The 21188-nt window shown below is 39.6% G+C and overlaps 1 protein-coding gene across 1 annotated transcript in view; it reads right to left on the bottom strand.

Moving 5' to 3' along the window:
• Positions 1 to 516: 516 nt before the first annotated feature.
• Positions 517 to 21188, bottom strand: part of LOC138382390 (zinc finger protein 43-like) — a 165943-nt gene continuing 145271 nt past the window's right edge. The window contains exon 5 of the mRNA XM_069466914.1: positions 517 to 1178. Within this exon, the coding sequence (XP_069323015.1) occupies positions 517 to 1178 (662 nt within the window). The remainder of the gene's footprint in view (positions 1179 to 21188) is intronic.

The following is a 21188-nucleotide window of genomic DNA, read 5'->3' as shown; positions in this document are numbered from 1 at the left end:
TCTTTCCAGTAAATGTCAAAACAACCTGATGACTTATGAAGCATCTTCAGTGTTTATCTAGATTGGCCCAATTGTCTGTCACTTCAGTTATGTAAATAACAAAAAGTGAAAAAGACAACAAATAAAGAGAAGTTGGCCTAAACAAATTTCGCCATTTGTTCTGTGAAGTTCAATGCAGTTTAAGCAGTTGTTAGGGGTTTACCTTCCATTATTAATCCTGTGTACAATAAATAAGATCTGCGATATAAGTAAATGTATTGCACCAGTCCTTATACTTCTAATTTTTTTCCCTGTATCAATACCATGGTGCACTCTAAGACTTTTATTTTGTGGAAGGTGTTTCAACACTCTTTACATTTATACTGCTTTTATCCAGTATGACCCCTGTCATGTCAAATAATATGTGAACAGTTATTAAAGGATATGCCACATTGTTTACATTTTACAGGATTTTTCTCAGGTATGAATTCTCTCATGTATAGTAAGGTAAGAGTACTGGGTAAAGGCTTTGCCACATCATTCACATTTGTAGGGTTTCTCTCCAGAATGAATTGTCTTATGTTTGCTCAGGGTTGAACACTGGTTAAAAGCTTTGCCACAGTCTTCACATTTGTAGGGTTTCTCTCCAGTATGAATTCTTTTATGTGTGGTCAGGATTGAACACGAGTTAAAAGCTTTGCCACATTCTTCACATATGTAGGGTTTCTCTCCAGTATGAATTCTTTTATGTGTGGTCAGGTTTGAACGCCGGTTAAAAGCTTTGCCACATTCCTCACATTTGTAGGGTTTCTCTCCAGTATGAATTCTCTTATGTTTGGTAAGTGTTGAACACCACTTAAAGGCTTTGCCACATTCTTCACATTTGTAGGGTTTCTCTCCAGTATGAATTCTTTTATGTTTGGTCAGGGTTGAACACAAGTTAAAAGCTTTGCCACATTCTTCACATATGTAGGGTTTCTCTCCAGTATGAATTCTTTTATGTTTGGTCAGGGTTGAACACAAGTTAAAAGCTTTGCCACATTCTTCACATATGTAGGGTTTCTCTCCAGTATGAACTATTTTATGTGTAGTCAGGTTTGAAAGCCACTTAAAAGCTTTGCCACATTCTTCACATTTGTAGGGTTTCTCTCCAGTATGAATTCTCTTATGTTTGGTAAGCATTGAACACCAGCGAAAGGCTTTGCCACATTCTTTGCAATTGTAGGGTTTCTCTCTAGTGTGAATTCTCTTATGTTTGGTAAGTAGTGAACACCAGTTAAAGATTTTGCCACATTCTTCACATTTGTAGGATTTCTCTCTGGTGTGAATTCTCTTATGTGTGGTCAGGTTTGAAAGCTGGATAAAAGCTTTGCCACATTCTTCACATTTGTAGGGTTTCTCTGTAGTATGACTTGTCTTATGTCTGGTCAGGTTTGAATGCTGGATAAAAGCTTTGCCACATTCTTCACATTTGTAGGGGTTCCCGCCAACATGACTTGATTTATGACTAGAGTGGCCTGAGCAACATTTGAACACTTTGCCACATTCTATATATTTGTAATGTTTCTCTTTAGTATAAATTCTCTTATATTCAGTACAGTGTGAACATTTGTTAATGGCTTTGCCACATTCTTTACATTTGAAAGTTTTCTCTACAGTATGTCTTATCTGATGTCTATCTTGTTCTGATAATTTTCTGAAGACTTTGAAACATTTATTACATTTCATGACTTTGCAATGGCTACCTGTTGAAAATTGGTTACATCCATTATAACATTCTTCCTGCACCTTGCACGCACCCACAATTTCCCAGTCTTTCCTTAAGCTTAAATTATGAAGTCTAGAGCCTTCATAATTTCTCAGTAGCACTTTTTGGAATGAATCTTTCAGGCTTTTCCCTGGCAAATGGTCTTGGGGGTAATGAGAAGACACAGCTGAAAGAAATAAAAATAACAAATTATCCCACTTGTTTTTTTCAGCCTTAGATGAACATCTATTACAAATCTAACATATAAAATTATAGCAAGCACATTATAAAGAGAGCATAGTAAAGTACCACAGGCCCTAATACAGTTACAGCTACATAACATTAATAAAAAACATGCTGCCCAAATTGCTTCTGTGTGAATTTTAAAACCAATTAAATGTTTGCAGTATATTGGGAGAGCACAATGCCAAAGGCACATAGGAGAGGAAGAAAAGTTTGTTACATTTACCTACCATTGCCCTTCCTAATATTAATATAGCATGGTTTATATGGGTTTAAAAAATCAACTCCTGGATTCTACCCAAAAAGAGAAAGAGAATTGTGGCACATATATATATTTGGACTTTTAGGGGCCTTTCCAGAGACTGGTTAGTGTCTCCCATAACACAGAATGCTGAACACAATTGTGTTGTGCTTTGGAAGGTAGACTGGGTTTGCTGCAAACAAAGGTAAATGACTGTTACAGCAGCAGAGAGACTTCAGTACAAGTGGCATACAATAGGTGTAGCAAATATTACAGGGCCTTAAGAAAAAACATGGAAAAATCACTTTACCTGGAAAATAAAAATACAATTCCACAGAATAAACATCCTGAGAATAGATTTGGGAGGCTCCAAGAATCTGTAGCCCAAGCAATTCATATCACAATCTCCCAGGACAAAGCCATTTTTTAAAGATTGTAACAGATGAATTTTTATTTAATCCCCAAATATCAACCAAAGGTCATAACATACACAAAGTATCAGAATATCCTAGCCCAATAAAACAAACAAAATAAATAATCAGATATTAACTATAAAGAAATAATGGTATATAAATTACCTGAGAAAATTAAAAAGCCCATCTGAATAGTGCATAATGAGTGAAATGAAATCATAGACAACTAAACGAATAGAGCAAAATTAGAACAGCAACAAAAAGTATACAAGAAAACAAACTGTGGAGCTTAAGAACACAAATAGAAATGACTGAGCAATTCTAAAATGTAAGAAAGAGAATGAAGAAATCAAGAAGCTCAACACACTTTAACTAGGATAAACAAAAAGACCCATAACAAGACATTATAAGCAAAGCTTTGAAAGTCACACAAAAGAGAATCTGAAAAGCTGCAAGACAAGAGTGATGTGTCATCTATAAGCTTGCTTCTAGGAGAGAACCAGTGGATTTATCATCAGAAACTTTGCCCTGCAGAAAAAATTGGGTTATATAGTCACAGTGTCTAAAGAACAAAAACTGCACAGCAGAAATACTGTATCTAGCAAAACTATCCTCCTAAAAGAAGAAAAAATAAAGATTTATCAACATAACCAGATGCTGAAAGAGTCTGTCAGCACTAGATCTGCCCTACAAGAAGTGCCAAAGGAAGCCCCTTTCACTGAAAATAAAATGATGCTAGAAAACAACACAAAATTATATAACAATAATTAACTGAAGAGGGGAGAGGGCAAGAGGGCCTACTAGAGCCATCACTTGCTGGAGCACCCCAGAGGGAAGAAAGTGTTTTAGATAAACAAAAGGGAGAATGGGCACAGCTCATGTGTAGTTTGGAGGAGGTGCCGGAGCCGGCTGCGTACTTCACAGGGGGAAACTGTGAAGCAGAACACGAAAAAGGAAAAAGAAAGAGACGAGAAGAAACTGGTGAGAATCAAACCCCAAGAGGCTCAGAGCCCAGTGAAGGAATAAGGGAGCACTGCGTTTCTCCTTCCTACACACCTTTGGGAATCAGTGGGCTACTGAGTTGTATGTGAGCTTCCCCACATTTATGCGCATGGGCACTGCTGCACCCACTGAATCGTGTGGAGAACAGGAGTGGCTCTGGAGCTTGGACGTTTCATACAGGCTGCCTTCCAAGGGGGGCGACTGGAGGAGCCAGGGTCCTGGCTCTATTCCTCTTGGCCACCCACTGCAGCTGGGAGGGCAGCCGCCTCTCATCACCTACAGTGTTCTCCAAACTGACATTTTTACGGAGAGTAGGGCCTATACCTTTACCTCTGGGGACCTGTAGTGGCCCCAGGGCTGCCCAGTCTGGGAGTCCCCTGCCTGTGGTACTCTGTGCAGACACATGCCAGTGAAGAAGACACACGGGCTGGATCCTGTGCCCTCATGACTTGAGTGAATTCCTAAGGGGCACAATGGAGAGATTTGAGAGACTAACTTGGTAGGCAAGGGAGCCCACATGGGAAGAAATGATGCGAGAGTACAGTGGGGGTTTGAGCCACAGAAATCTGGTGAAATGCCCGTACCCTGACAGGAAAGTCATTCTGTCAGACTCTAGTGGATCCCCCAGCATAAAGTTCCCAGACTGTGGTCCCACTGTGGCTGAGCAAAGCAGGTTTCTGTGCCCATTTGCAAACCGACACTGGAGGGAACCCCTCAGGGCAGGGGTAATGAGAGAGGGGCGGAGCTCACCCAAACAGCCAGTTGGTGAACTACAGACAGCCCCTCCCCCATAAGCAGTCTTTTTAGTTTTGATAGATCCTTTTGGCCCCTCTCCCAGTGGCTTTTCCCAGGGCCCTGGGATAGGACTTTGATCCCTGCCAAGAGTTTGCAGAACCTTCCAGGCGTGCTCAACCTAACCCCACCCAGCCTCACTCTCCCACTCTCCTCTGTTGTGCTGGAGAGGAAGCAATCCCCTGGGGACTGCAGGCCCCTCCCACTGTCTGGGATAGTCAAATGCTTCTCCTAAGGGGCTGAAGCCTATTCCAGGCACAAAAGAACTCCTCTGCACTGGGCTCTTTCCTGCAAGCATCCACCACTGACAGGGAGAATGACCATATAGCCCATTACAGCACCTACTGACTCAATCCAACAAGGTGTAGCCGACCCTTATAGGCACCACCCACCTCAGAGCTTAAGCCAGGGGGATCCCAATACAATTCACACTACTGGGAAGAGGAGAAGACAGCAGAATTGAAGTAGCACTGCTTTTTAGGAGAGGAATAAAAGTTGCAGGCAGCTTGAACTGTGAGGAGTCTCTCCCACCCACGGTAGACCTCTGCGCTTAGTGGGGAGCTGCTCAGAATCCATGCAGAGACATTGCACACGAGAGCAGGGGGTGATGGCATGGAGGCAGAGATAAAGGAATCCTTACACACTGTTGGTGGGACTGCAAATTAGTACAACCTGTATGCAAAACAGTATGGAGATTTCTCAAAGAACTAAAAGCAGACCTACCATTTGATCCCGCAATCCCACTACTAGGTATCGACCCAAAGGAAAAGAAGTCTTTCTATCAAAAAGACACCTGCTCTCAAATACTTTTTTCAGCACAATTCACAATAGCAAACGTGTGGAATCAACCCAAGTGCCCATCAATTTAAGATTGGATTAATAAAATGTGGTATATTTATACCATGGAGTATACTCAGCTACAAAAAAGATCAATTAATGCCTTTTGCAATCCTTTATATTAACTTGGGACAATTATCCTAAGTGAAGTATCTCAAGATTGGAAAAACACCACACGTACTCATTATAAAATTGGAACTAACTGATAAGCACACACGTGCACAGAGGAAAGTAAAACTTGGTGGAAATCAAGCAGGGGGCAGGGGGAAGAAGGAGAGAAACAAAAACCTGCCTGATGGGTACAATGAACAATATTTGGGTGATGGGCACACCTGTAGTCATGACTCAAGCATTACAGAAGTGATTAATGTAACAAAAAATATTTTTATATCCCCTTAATATTCTGAAATAAAAGAAACCCTGTCTGGGAAAGAGATGCAAGTACATCTCAATAAAGTTCTGCAGTATTAGAATAATGGTGCAGAAAATGCTTTTAATCATGCTTTAAAGTTTATAAGATAAAAGCAAAAAAATGATCAAAAACATCTGTTAGGCTGAGTGCAGTGGCTCATGCCTGTAATCTTAGCACCCTGGGAGGCTGAGGCGGGAGGATCACACAAGGTCAGGAGTTCAAGACCAGCCTGAGCAAGAGTGAGACCCCTTCTCCACCAAAAATAGAAAGAAATGATCTGGATAGCTAAAAATATATATAGAAAAAAATTAGCCGGGCATAGTGGTGCGTGCCTGCAGTCCCAGATACTTGGGAGGCTGAGTGAGGCAGGAGGAACGCTTGAGCCCAACAGTTTGAGGTTGCTGTGAGCTAGGCTGATGCCATGGCACTCTAGCCCAGGCAACAGAGTGAGATTCTGTCTCAAAACAAACAAACAAACAAAAAAGAAACATCTGTTAATGGATATACAGTATAAGAAGATACAATTAGAGACATCAATAACATAAATTTTAAGGCAGATGTCATGAAGAAGAATTTTTGTATACAAGTAAAGAAGAGCTGTTACTTACAAGTTTAAAGTATATTGTTGTAACTGTTAGAGCTCTTATGTAATCCACATGGCAACCACAATAAAATACCTATAGAGATACATTTTTAAAAAAGAAAGGATCAAAACAAGTCACTACAAAAATCAATGAGACACAAAGGACAGAAAATGAGGAAAAGAAGGACAAAATACCTGCAAGAATCAAAGAAAACAATTAATAAAATGGCAATAGGAAGCCCTTTCAACTCAAACAATTATTTAAATATTTATAGATTAAAATTCTCAAACAAAAGAAAAAAATTGAGTAAAGGGGTTTAAGGAAATTCAAAAAGCAAGACCCAACTATATTCTCTTTATAACAGACTCACTTTAGAACTAATGGCAAAAAATGGACTGAAAGTGGCAGGATGGAAAAACACACTCCATGCAATGGTTAAGCAAATGAGAGCAGGAGAGTCACAATCATATTAGGCAAAATACATTTTGAGTCACAAGCTGTCCTATTTCATAAAACATAGTACTTTAAGCCAAAACTGTCACGAGACAAAGAAGGACACTAAATAGTAAAACAAGGGTTCATTCACTGGAAACCTATGATTTATATATATAAAAAATGTTTTTATATTTGGGATCCTAGATCCCAAAGCTCTTATAAAGCCACTTAGAGTGTGAGATATATTTTATATATAAAACTATTATTCACACACACATATTATAAATCAGGGTTCCCCAATATATAAATGTATGGGTAAAAAATGTATATAATTTTCTATAGAGATATCGCTGATTTGTATTTTAATTAAACCAGGCATTGATAAAGTGTATACAGTAACCTGAAATTTCAACCAAAATTATAATGTGTAGGCAAAACAAAATACACAATAAACTTATCTCAAAGAACATAACTTAAAAATGTAATGCAGTAATATGTCATTGCAAAACAAGAAATGTTTAGATGTAAAATTTGATATAGAACAAAATAGAAAGTGCGACTGTATAGAGAGAGTGACATTAACAACATGGTGGAATAGGAAGTCTCCTACTTTTCTGTCTCCCCACAGCAAATAAAGTTTGGCAGCCATCCATGGACAAAAATGACTTTATGAAAGCCAGGCACAGTAGCTCAAACATGTAATTCCAGCTTCTCAGAGACTGAGGAAATAGGATCACTTTAGTCCAGCAGTTTGAGCCCAGCCTGGGTGATATTATGAGACCCCTCATCTCAAAATCTAACTGCTTTTATAAAAGCTTTGAGATCCAGGAAAGAGGTTGTAAAATAATACTAAAGCCCAAGACCAAAGAGGGTCATTTTGAGAAGGCAGGCCCTCATTCACGTGGTAAACTTGAGAACCCCTGGTCTTGGATACAGACCAAGAAATGGCTCACTCCACTTGGTACCACTGAGAATTCTCAAGTGACTCTATAAGCAACTTCAGCTCCTCCCAGCCATGGTCTAGGGATGATCCTCCCTCTCCAGAGGCCTGCCGGGAATGTCCATTTGTGTCCATGGAGGCAGGCCTACAGACCTTGGCACTCACTGTGGTCTCTGAAGCAGCCGTAACTCAGTTCCAGTTCTCTCAGCCACAGTGCATGGCCAGTGCTGCACACCTAGGGACCAATACCGTGCCCTGGGGAAAACCTCTCACATATTCAATGGGAGCCACACTCATACATATACTTGACACCCTCCCCACCATATGCAGACCCAACTGCATCTTCCTGTCCTACAGATCAAAGTCCCGAGGGCAATCCAGTCTGCCCAGGAACAAGACAGAATTGACAACTGTCCAAGCCCCTGGTAACAGACCCACTGAAGGGAAGCATCAAAGCTGACCTAGAAGCAGCCTTGTAAGCCAGCTAGAACCCCTATTCTTTGCAAGTCCAGAGGATAACCCATCAGGCTGTGGACCCAAAAAGGAAACATCTTTACCTGCTGAAATTGGTTTATGAAAAGTGGATGACACATTTGCTCCTTCAAATGCAGAGACACAAATGTAAGGCTGTATTGTACACACTTTCAATGCTTCTATTTTATCGTAACATTGGAAGTCTTAGGCAAAAATATTGGGAAAAAAATTTTTAAAGCCATCAAATAAAAAAGAAAAAAAGTCATTATGTATAGATGACATGATCATATATATAGACAACCCTAAAGAGTACAAAAAAACCCCTGTTTAAACTAAAAAATGCACTGAGTAAATGAACAGAATATTAAATTAACATGCAAATGTCACTTGTGTTTTCATACAGTAACAAACTATCCAATAAAAAAGAAAATAATCTCATTTATAGTAGCATAAAAATAATAAACATTTTAGCAATAAATTTAACTAAAAAGGTGAAAGAGATTTACACTGAAAAATATAAGTTGGTGATCAAAGAAATTGAAGACACAAATAAATGTAAAGATTTCACAGGTTTATATACTAGCAGAATAAATACTGTTAAAGTGCCATATTATGCAATGTCATCTAAAGATTCAATGGACTCCCTATCAAAATTTCAATGGCATTTTTTCACAGTAAAAAAAAACACAATCCTAACATTTTAATGGAACTACAATATATTTTCAGTAGCCAAAATAATACTGAGGAAGAAGAACAAAGCTGGAGGCCTCATACTTTCTGATTTCAAACTAATTTCAAAACTATAGTAATAAAATCAGACTAGAACGTGCATACAAAAATGAGAAAAAAACCAATGGAATAAAACAGAGAGCCCAGAAAAAAATCCATGCATGCACAGTCAACTCATCTTTGACAGGGGCACCCAGAGCACACAGTGCAGAAACTATGGTCTCACCAATACTTCAATACTTGGTGCTAGAAAACCTGGATACTCACAAGAAAAAAATACAATTACACCATTTCTTGTATACCATACCCCAAAATTAATTCAAAATATAGACTTATATAAAGCACAAATCCTTAAAAATCATAAAAGAAACATATGGAAAACCTCCTTAATAATGACCTTGGCAATGAATTTTTTGGATACAACAATAAACATGTGACAACAAAAGTAAATATAAATAAGTTGGACTGCACTAAACTAAAAAATCTTTTGTACACCGAAGAAGACAATGAAACAAGAAAACAAAGGATGGGAGAAAATGGTTGCAAACCATATATCTGATAACAGACAAAAATAGTAATAATGATAATAACCCCATTTAAAATTAGGAGAAAGACTGAAAAGATCTTTTCCCAACAAACACATATAAATGGCCATACGTATATGAAAAGATGCTCAACATCACTAATCATTAGGCACTTAATACCACTTCATACATGTTAGCATGGCTAATATCAAGGAGCAGATAACAAATTTTGACAAGCATGTGAAGAAAAAGAAATCCTTTATACTGTTGGTGAGTTGTAAATTGGTGGAGTCATTATCAAAACCTGTATTGAGGTTCTATTAAAAAATGAAAAATTAGAATTGCCATACAATCCAGCAATCCTACTTCTGTGTATATAACCAAAGGAAATAAAATCAGTATCTTTCACTGGGTGTGGTTGCTCATGTCTGTAATCATAGCACTCTAAGACGCTAAAGAGGGAGGATCGCTTGAGCTCAGGAGTTCGAGACCAGCCTGAGCAAGACTAGGACCCCATCTCTACTACAAACAGAAAAAATTAGCTGGGCAACTAAAAATAGAAAAAATTAGCCGGACGTGGTGGTATGTGCCTGTAGTCCCAGCTACTCGGGAGGCTGAGGCAGGAGGATCGCTTGAGCCAGGAGTTTGAGGTTGCTGTGAGCTACTCTGATGCCACAGCACTCTAGCCCGGGCAACAGAGTGAGACTCTAAAAAAAAAAAAAAATCAGTATCTTTAAGAAATATCTGTACCCCTATGTTCTTTGCAATATTATTCACAATTGACAAGCTATGAAAACAAACTGCTTATAAAATTCTGAATGAAGAAAATATGGTATATATACACAGTATATATATATATATATATATATATATTTTACTGAATATTATGTAGCCACAAAACATATTACTCAGCCATTTCATCAATACAGATGATCCTGAAGGACATTATGCTAACTGAAATAAGCCAGGCACAGAAAGACAAATACTGTGTGATCTCACTTATATAGGGAAGCTAAAAAGTTTGAGGTAAAGAACACAAATGTGGTTTCCAGGGCCTGTGCTGGGGAAAACAGATATTCAAAGGGCACAAACTTTTAGTTATCTGATGAATACATTTTGGAGACTTAATGTATAGCACCATGGCTATAGTAAATAATAACTTGTATCCTAAAATTTGCCAAGACAGTAGACCTTAAGTGTTCTCCATACCAAAAAAAAAAAAAAAAGGTGATTGTGAGGTGATAGGTATATTCATTAACTTGATTTTATCAATCATTTCAAATGTATACAAATGTCAAATAATTATATTGTATAAAATAATTATATATAACTTTTATTTGTAAAAAAATGTTGCACATCTACACACGTGTATGTGTGTGTGTGTGTATGAATGAGACAGTTCCAGTAAACTTCAAACTCAGTAAGAGAAAACTACAAAATGACAGTTATTAAAAAATAAAGTAAAAAGTGGAAGTCTAATACATGCTCAACAATGTTCTAAGCTTCCCAAAGACACACTATATTTAAGAAATGTAGAAAAAAGATACCTTAAGCTACATTAAATTTGAGGAATTAGGGCATATAGAGTTTAAATTATTTATCATAGTTGATACAAAAAGAGAATTTTGAAGTAAAATAACATTCAACTTCCTATATTTAGAGAGTTCTGATAAATTACTGAGTATGAATTTCCTGTAAAATTACATTTAAAACCTCCATAGGGTAGGAAACCATAAAGCAGAAAACATACCACATCTGTTCCTGGTGTGCCTGGGAAACCTGAACCAAGTTCTAATATCACAACTTCACTCACACATTTCAGATGTGGTGCAAAAGGAAAATGAAAAAATTGTTTCACAGAGACTTCCTCAAAAATACACAGATATTACCATGTCCTGAAAGGCAATAGCACAGGACTCAGATCCTGCTGTCCCTTGTAGCCACAAACAGAACTTTGGTTCTCACTGTAACCTTCAAGGAAGATCACTGACGGGGAATCAGTGCTTTGAGAATTAAAAAACAAAGACAAGACATGCCCTTATGTGAGACCAAGGGAAAGAAACCCAGGCTTCTTAGAAATCATTTTCATTGAAGCACAGCTTCCCAAACCCCATTTTAAGGTCTGGCTTCCTCCTGAAATTTTGGACCTCTCTGACCTGTGCCATCTGCCTCATTCACTCCCACCTACCTGGGTATTTGGCTACTGCAATGTATTTCTTCACCTTCCAAGGTTCATTTATTTGCTCCAGACAGGAGATCAGGTCTGGTTTAGAGACAGCAAGACCTAGTTTATTAGAAAAAATTCATATGACTCTTACTGAGATTCTCCAATTACCAATCTAGTACTGTGCTCAGTAGAGAAAAGAGAACATATAGAAAATTCTAGAAAAATACTCTTTCCTGACAGAAACTTTAGAATACTTAGAAAGCACTTAAAATTTGTGGGTTCTCACCTCTACTATCCAGTACTATGGAATCAAAAATTGGTGGTGGAAATTGCATTTCAAGGTATGGGCAACAATATTTTATGCCATTACCTTTCTGCAATTACTACTAATGTAGAGTGAAACATACAGATTTGCAGCTCAAAAAGAGGTGAGATTAATGTCAAGATAAAACACTTTGAATATTTTCTTTTCTATATCAAAAATCCCCAAGATTTTCTTAGAAATAAGGATCAGAAATTGATTTATGCAAAGCAGAAATACCCAGAAAATAATTTACAAAAAATATGAAATTATTAGTGTGGAATGGGAATGGTATATTGAAGTTCTCCTCACCTAGGGAGACCAGGTTTGTGTAGTTCTCTAACATCACATCCCTATACAAATTCTGCTGAGCAGGGTCCAGGCATTCCCACTCCTCCAGAGAGAATTCTATGGCCACATCCATGAATGTCAACCGTCCCTGGAAGAAAAAAATACACATGCTTACCAAGAAGACATGGACAGAGATAATTTCAATCCTGCTGAAATGAGAGAGTAAAGAGAACTGGTTCTGACTTATACAAGTGACTGGAATTATCCCATAAGATTATTTTAACAAAAAAGTATTTCCTAATGTATTCTGTAAGTCTGGGGAAAGAGGACAGTATAACATCCACAAAAACAGTGCAGATACTATATTTTTTAGATAATGCAGCATAAAAGTAAGGCCACTCAAACAGCCATGGACATTTTTGAGTGCTTTATTTACATCATACATGATTAAGTTGTGTATAGTTCTCTGATACAAAAGTCATGGTGGGTTAGAAGGTACCTCTCAAATTTTAATGTGTACAACAATGAACGGAAGATCTGGTTAAAATGCAGATTTTGATGCAGAAGATACGGGATGAAGCCTGAATCTCTAGCAAGCTCATGAGTTATGCCAATGCTTCTGGCCCAGGAGGATGTTTTGGCAAACATCCACCAAGTGGTAGAGCCTGGGTTTACCCCAGTTTATCAGACCAGTAGATAAAGATGAGAGCCTTCCTTTTCCAAAGCAAGCTGTATGAAAAAGAATCTAAGAACAAAGGGGAACTTCCAGATTCCATGTGATGGTTTACACACATCTCTCCAAGGTGCGTATTAATGGAGAAAAATAATTTATAGCAGACAAATCTGTTAAAGAGCACCTTAACTAACTGTATAAAATTAACAACTATAATAGAGCAAATTGGTATCAGGTGCTGATTCACATAGGCGGACACATCATTGCTGTGACGATAGTGTCCCAAAAAAGTAAATCATAATTTGAATCTAATCATGAGGAAACATCAATTTTATGCAAACTTCAAGCTACATGTATCTCCCATGTTTTATAATCTCTAATAGTGTATGTAAAGTCTTTTCTTAGCATCCTAGAAAGCAAGTCTCCTCTAATTATTCTTTTTTAAAACTTGGAGTTATTCTAGGCAATTAATGTCAGCACTTTAAGAGTGCATTTACTTCATCCTGTTATGCACAGAGCTGATGGAGCAACCACATGGAGCCTAAACAGTTTCATGTTCCCCTTCTTCACTGATAACCAAGGACCTGACCCTATCTCAAATAAGAATCTTAGGCAGCCACATGATCCCATGTTTGACAGCCACAAAGGGAATATTTTCTGTATTGCAGCTCATAAACTTTTTGAGAAGTGTTCATGGCACATAAGAGGCCTGGATGGAGAGAATGAATAGAAAGCTCTGCTATACAGGAAAGATTTTTCAGAGCACCTTGACCATTATATGAAAAAAGGACAAAAGAATCATTGAAACAAACTCATTAGGCCAGAACATCACAAGAGAAAGAAAGGTTTTCATTCTAAACACATGACATTTCAGGATGACAAGTGAACATGGTTCTGGACCTGGGACCTGTACATAGAACCAGCCGTTTCTTCCTCTTCCTTCTGTGGAACTTTTTTTCAGGTGAGAGGATCTGGACAAATCGCATCTGAATTTTGATAAAGTGCCATCAAAGGCATCAGCACAGCCCCTTCATCTGCTACGACTACACCCACAGGCAGAGGGACCTCAAAGTGCAAAAAAATACACCTTTCCCTGTCCTTCATCACAGAGTCATGAACATGGAGCTTCTACATGGACACCAATGAGTGATTTCTCTCCCTTCCTGCCCACAGGTGCCCTCCTCTACCACACACACCAGCAATATCTGCTACAGCAGTGGGCACGTGGGCTGGGCTGTGCTGCCCTGCACCCCACAAACCCATGCAGAGAAGAATCTGTGAGGTCCCCGTGCAACAAACGCTGGACTCAACTTTCATAAATATATCTGGGAGCCCTTGTGCTTGACCCTGGATCCACTTTAGTATCACGTGGGGCACTTAATTAAAACCACATAGATACTCTAACCCCAACAAATAGAATCTGTAGGGAGGGCACAGGTGATGGTGTTTCTTTAAACTGGACACGTGATCCTAACTGGAAACTGGGGCTGAAAACACTTAGCTAAGCATTGCCTCTCAGGCTTTACTGTGCATATAAACCATTTGTTATTCCAGGCCAGACTAAGTCATATGATTCTAGGATTACAGGTGTGAGTCACCACCCTAGGCTTCTTCGTACACTTTATAACATACAATCATAAGCAGTTTAATCAAAACACTTAAGTTTTTCTGGAATTATATTAGAAGCTAAATATTTATTCTTAACAAGGTAAAAGCAATAAAGACAAAAACAACTCTTCTGTTCATAAATGGCCTTCGTGTGCTGACATCAGAACTCACAACATAAGGAAAATGGCCCAAATGAAGCAAAAGTCTGAGCAACTTCCTCATCTTGACTACATGATGAGGAACCATTTAGCCATTTCCTCTAGAGTGGACAGGAGGAACCATGCCTGCTTTACTTGCTCCTCTAATGCTCATATGAGATGGAAAGAATTGACTGATCTATCAGTTTGTGTCTCAAGACCTCCTCCTTGTTTATCACTGAAGTACCAGGAAACTGCAGCAACTCCAATCTGGACACCAACAAGGGAGATTCTTTCTCTGTGAGGAGGAACAAAGCCTCGATGACTTATTCCTTTTCCTCTGAAATGGAGGGGAATTATATCCTGTCATCCTGACCCCAGCATGGAAGGACATCCCCCAATGTCCACAAGCCTCCCACATGCTGGTGAAAGGGTCCCCAGTGAGCTGGGGCTGATGTCCCCATGCTGATCCAGGCAGGAGAGAATCAGGCTGACACTGTGACATCAGCAGAGAAAATGGAAATGCCCTGGTAGGGCAGCTGATCCTGGATTCAGGTGTGACACAACCTCTCCTTTATCGGCTAACTTTTAGGTATGAGGAAGGAGAAGAACACCCTACTCCAGTAACTGTACAGCAAGCTGTAGTTGTGATCATGCCTGTGAATATTTTGTGGCCCTGGCCTCCCACAGTTGAGGTGCTTGTTTACACTTACAGACTTTGCCACTAGATTTTATTTACAACAGGAACCCTTCATACAACTGTAAGAGCTCACTGGGCAATATCTGGAAAACTTGAAAGGCCTCGTTTAGTAAAGGCTGGCTTCACAAAGTCTATATTGACTTCTCATAGTGCAAAAAATGTTTCCCTCAGGTTTTCTGTACAACCTCAGTCCCAAGGCTGGCCCTGCCTTATGAATCCCAGGTAGAAGCCAGCCTTATGTGCGGATTACAGGTGGAATCAACCTGGCTCTGTATTCTTGGGTGATACAGAATGAGGGGGAACTAGAAGCTGCTCATGGAAGCTGCTCTATCACATCCTTCTGATCATGAGAACCTGGATTCAGAATTTGCAGCTGCAGATTGAGGGCTTGGAGGAATAGGGAAGCAGCTGGTGCCCTCTACATATTCATGAGTATTTGAGAAAGAGGAGGAGAGGGAGTTAAGATTCTCAGGCCTACTCAATGCACATGTGTCTACCTGGCTGGGTTTATAAGCCCAAAAGGCTCTGGATAAATTTCAGGTCTGAAAATGCCAGGGTCATTGACAAACAGCTGGAAGGGATGATTGCTGTCTTGTAATATTATTTTTGTAGAAATCTGGTCAAACTGCTCTAGACAGCAGATTGCAAATAGGCAGAGAGACCATTCCACATGTAGCTATTAGAGGCACCATGCACTTTGTTGCACAATTGTGAGTTATTACTGGAAGGCCAAGAAGGAAAGAACTCTTTAGAGTGAAGCCAGGTGAGCACTTTATATTGTTTTTTACCATGCCTGGTAATTCTGAAAAGTGTTTGGAAAATATAATTAAAACCAAAATTGTTTTCAAGCCCAGAATAACTCTCCACAATGGTAAAACAGAAGGAAAACTTTTGTTATACAATTAAACCAGAATGTCCCGTACATCTCAGGCAATCTGATAAGAGATTGCAAAGACATAAAGAAAAGTCAACACAATTAGTCCTCAAGTAGATTTGTCAGCACGAGTTTTCAAATGCAGTTCACCCAAAATTCACCTAGTAATTGGAAAGGCCATCTGTGTTTACTAATTGGCTATATTCAAAGGAAAAAAAAACCCTTTCATATCTTCATGACAGAAGACAACTTTGCAACTGGGAGCTAGGTGCCTACTAATGGGAGGTTCCTACTCTCTAAAAGAAACTGGGATACATGCAGATTTTTTTGACTATTTACATTTCAAAGCAGTGGTTCCTAGATTTTAAAGAAAGACAATCCCCGAGTTAAAAAATAAATTACAAAAGACCTGTTAGCTCATAAAATAATTTACATATATTTCATAGTGGCAGAGAAAAAAGTACATACAAAATTAAAAACTTAAAGAAAGGGTCAAGAGAGTATAATCTCATGTTTTTAAGTTGAAAGATCTGTTGGTATTTTTCATTTGCATCTGCTCTTATAACAGCCATGTAAAGGGCTGAGGCCTTCAATTCATGACTATAATTCCAGAGAGTGTTGAATTCAGGCACCAGAGGAGGAGCCTTAGTCACACTATGTGCACAAGAAAGAAGGTTTGTGGGGAAGAAAAAAATCAGAAGAAAGACGAGTGCTATCAGGGACCCATGGGTGAGAAACAGTGCAGAGCTGGTGTAAGGACTGGTTGGTGCTGGAGAAGAAACTAAAAATCTCAGGACAATCCCTCAAGCTCCTTGTGCAGAAGCAAAGGTCAGGCTTGGAGGCTGAGTCATGCAATATCTTACAAATCAATGGTTATTACTAGGATTATGCATCAGCCAGATCATGGAGAGGTAAAAGGTTTCAGGGATATCCATGGACTGCCCACAGAGATCGTTCAAAAGGAAATTCCTCATTGGCCTTCCATACGTAAGGACTCTAAGTTGTAACTTTTCATCTGCACTTTCAGTCTAGCTCCTAACACTACAGTCTGTTCAACTCCACACTAATAATGTTGATTACAAGTTTATTTTCCCAAGTGCGTAACAGAAACAAGATCAACCTTTCTTCTACCTATCCAGGGACATCTACATAATTGATTCTTCCTTCACTTCCTTTTTCTCTTCAAACATTAATTTTAGCTTATGTAGTATGTAAATTTTCTGGGCCTCACAAGAATGTAACAATTTTGCCTAGCTGCCCACACCCCTCCGCCTTTTACTTTCTCTATCCATGTCACCTTTAAATACTGAAGTTCCCAAATCCCCCCTTGGAAAAAGTCACAGATTTGTCTGTGGTTTGGTTTTTCCCAAGCACATCCTTATATGTTAGCCCAATAAACCTCTATCAATTAGTATGCTTGCCTCAGTCACTTATGTTGGGCTGGCAGTGCTAAAGATACTAGCTCAAACTGGGATATGCCCTGGCATTCCTGTGTCCCTGCAGGCATGGGATTATAATCAGGCGATCCAGCTGTAAGCCTGGATTGGTGGAGGGCCAGATTTCTGCTGCAGATTTGGAGTCTGGGGGTGGAGCTAAACCAGGACTCCAGTGTGGATATTTGGTGGGAAACTCTAAGAGCAATGGAGCTGTGTTCTCCATTCCAGAGGGAGGAGACTTGCCTGGGAGGGGCGTGGCTCCATCAGTGCCTGCTGCACCACTGCATGAATGGGTGGGAATCACAGGGGGCAGCAAGTTGCAGAGAGGGATCTGACCCCAGGGCTCCTCCTGTGTCCTCAGTCTCCTCTGACTCCAGGAGGAGATGCAGAGAAACGGCACAATACGTGGTGTGACAGCCTATGTGCAGGAGAACAGACTCTCCCTTCCCTGAGAAACCTGACACTTCTCACACCAAATGTGTGGAGTCTGATGAACACCGACCACCTTTTCGGCACCAAATGTTTCTCCAAAAGTCAATTCTGACACCACAGATTTCATACAGACCTCATGAGTTCAGGGCTCAGTCCTACCACACTGCACTCACTGCACATGCCAGTGGCAGCCCCAGAGGCCCATGCACAATTTTGAGCAACTGCCTATCAATAAGATCCTCCTGTAACCCCCTCTGAAGTTTAATAATTTGATAAAACTAGGCAATGAACTCACCAAACCACATTACTTACATTCATCAATTCGTTATACTATAAAGTACACCACTCAGAAAAAGCCCAATGGAAGAGATGTATAGGGCAAGGGAAAGTGGCGGGGGAAGATTTGGGCAGGTAATCCTGGTAAATAGTTGTGATGAAAGAAATCACCCACCCTTTGTGTTCTGTAATAGCGGCTTACTGCAAAGAAACATCCCTCCCATTACTAAAGAGGTTATTCCTCCTTTTTTACCTATCACAAGGCCTGACATAGGTTCTTTAAATTTCCATTTATTGCCTCATAAAAAATTAGAACAGTTTTCTTTTCAGTGGTCAGAACAAAATATTCCTTGACCAAACTTTGCTTAAGTTTTTCTCCTTCCCCTCAGGTCCGCAAACATTGACTGATCCTCAGCCTGAGCCAACATGCAAACCCCCTTTGTGCTCCTCCTAAGAAGGGGCTGACTTCAGGGTAAAAAAGCCTCTAAGCTAGGATGTTACTCTTCCACCATCCATCCTGCCCTTCCCCTCCCACCTTCTTTCTAAATTCATTTGCTCCTCTCGATGAAAAAAAGCCCTTGTCTGTGTAACCTTCATGATGCTTGCAGATTTATACTTGGTGCTTTCCCCTGTCGCAATACTTCTTTAAATAATTAAGACTATATTTTATTGAACAACAAATTGTAATTTCAAATATGTTGTAGTGGACAATGTCTAGAAAGAGCCCTAGGACAATAGCAGTTACACCCTCAGAAAGCGCATCTCATCACTCACCCCTACCTCCATCCCAACCTCCACTCCATCTGCCTGTGGATCAACCCCTAGCTTCCCAGGGCTCTGAAGCTTCTCAGTATAAAGGGCTCCTTTCCTGGCTGATGGGAGCAAGCTGGGATATCTGCAGGGGAGGCTCCCTGGGCCCTCAATGACCACCTTTTGGAAGATCAAGACTGACATTAGCTTAGTCATTTGGCTCAAAACTCTGGTCCTCAGTCAAGGTTATTCACTTAGTTCTGGATGAGAAAACATCCAGTGTTTGAATAATTCAAGCCAGGCATGATGGCTCATGCTTGTAATCCTAGCACTCTGAGAGGCCAAGGCAGGAGGATCACTTGAGGCCAGGAGTTTGGGGCTAGCCTTAGTAAGAGTGAGACCCCATCTCTACTCAAAATAGAAAAAATTAGTCAGGCATGGTAGTGTACACCTGTAATCTCAGCTATTCAGGAGGCTGAGGTAGGAGGATCACTGAATCCCAGGAGTTTGAATTTGCAATGAGCTATTATGACACCACTACACTGTAACCAGGGTGACAAAGCAACACTCTGTCTCAAAAAAACAATAAAAATAAAAATAATTCAGCAAAATCCCACAAACTCAGTGTTGATGTTTATAGGAGGTAAGGAAATTGTAAGGCATTTACATTTCATACTTCAACATAATAAGCAAAATTATCTATCCTTGTCAGAAAATAAACATTTCATTTAACTGTTACTTCCATGAAAAGAAATCAGTTAGTAAACAACAAACATTTCTCAAGAGTTTTCAAGTCCCATTTCACAGGATTTAGTGTTAAAGTGCAACTCCCATAAGTCAGAACAGAGTTAACCACTCTCCATATTCTCTACCCCCCTTACAAGGAGAACTTTTTGGTGAATCCGTGTAATCAATTTACCTACCATATTTTCTTGTCAAAATGTATTCATTTTTAGGCAGTTATAAAGTAAAAGAGACTTTGTCTCTTTCTTTTCCATGGTAGCATTCCAAAACTAAGCCCTGGGACTCCATTTGAAATCACCCCTGAAAAAGAACACATCTAAGAAACTTACTACACTCATTCTGGGGAGAAAATGGTAAATAAGGCTTTTTGTTTTTTTTTTTTTTTTTGAAATGGAATATATGACTACCTATTTAATTCACTTTTCTGAATTTCACTTTTCTCTTGCCTTTTTGGAAATACTTTCTCATTTTCAAGCTCCAGAGATAAATTGCATTTTACAATTAATGAAACACTGAAGCTGAAATAAAGCAACAAAGCTTTTCAAGGCAACAAATTCAAAAAGTGGCACTGGTGACTGGAATACAGAAATGTCTGACTTGAGTGTCAAGTAAGGTCGTCACTTCCCTTGGGACATCCTCCCACCGCCATCCTGCTCACTATAGTGCTTGATGACCAGCCTCCCAAAAGAAAATGCACTCTGCCTTCTAGCACACATCAAGGCTGTACTGCTTTGCGGGGTTTTGCCCCACCTTGTTGGGGTGGGTTAATCTTGTCCTTTGAAATAATTTTTCTCCCTTCACAAACTTGAGAGAATTGAGAGGGCAGGAATGATTTGTGAAATTTCCTCTGAATACCAGCATCTGATGGGCTGACCAGTAATGTGTCTCAAAGGAATGAAAACAGAGGCTGGTACGAAAAATTCTTAAAGTCCCAATGGGTTAGCCTTTTAGGCAAAGGGGAGACTCCTCTCAACCTCAAGGAAATTCAGCTGCTCCCCTGAGAGGCTCCACCCACATACCTCAGGCTGTCCTCTGGGCGGAGATGTCCCAGAGACTGATATTCATGGGACACTCCAGAAAACATGGCTGCTTTGGGCATCTTGGGTTGTGCCCAGACAAGTAACGACCCTGGTCCTTGGGTCATTACCCAGGACCAGGCAAAGGCATAAGCGTGGCTGAGGACACATCATCCCATACAGTTTGTAGAAAGGAACCTCACCCAAAGACATTCTGGGAAAGTGTGTGTGCCTAAGGAAAATTAAATGAGGGGAGACACAAAGACTTTTCCAGCAGAGTGTCATGAAATTATTGTGTTTTCTTCCCACGTGAAATGTTCAGAAATAGAAAACCAATATTTTAAAAACAACCACCCACTGTCATGTAAAGAAATGACAAGAAAACTAAAATACTCCATCTGTTTGCATTGGGCAATAAAGGAAAAACAGTT

The sequence above is a fragment of the Eulemur rufifrons genome, chromosome 4 (genome assembly GCF_041146395.1).
Source record: "Eulemur rufifrons isolate Redbay chromosome 4, OSU_ERuf_1, whole genome shotgun sequence".
Taxonomy (NCBI): domain Eukaryota; kingdom Metazoa; phylum Chordata; class Mammalia; order Primates; family Lemuridae; genus Eulemur; species Eulemur rufifrons.
This window is presented reverse-complemented; position numbering and strand designations above follow the sequence as displayed.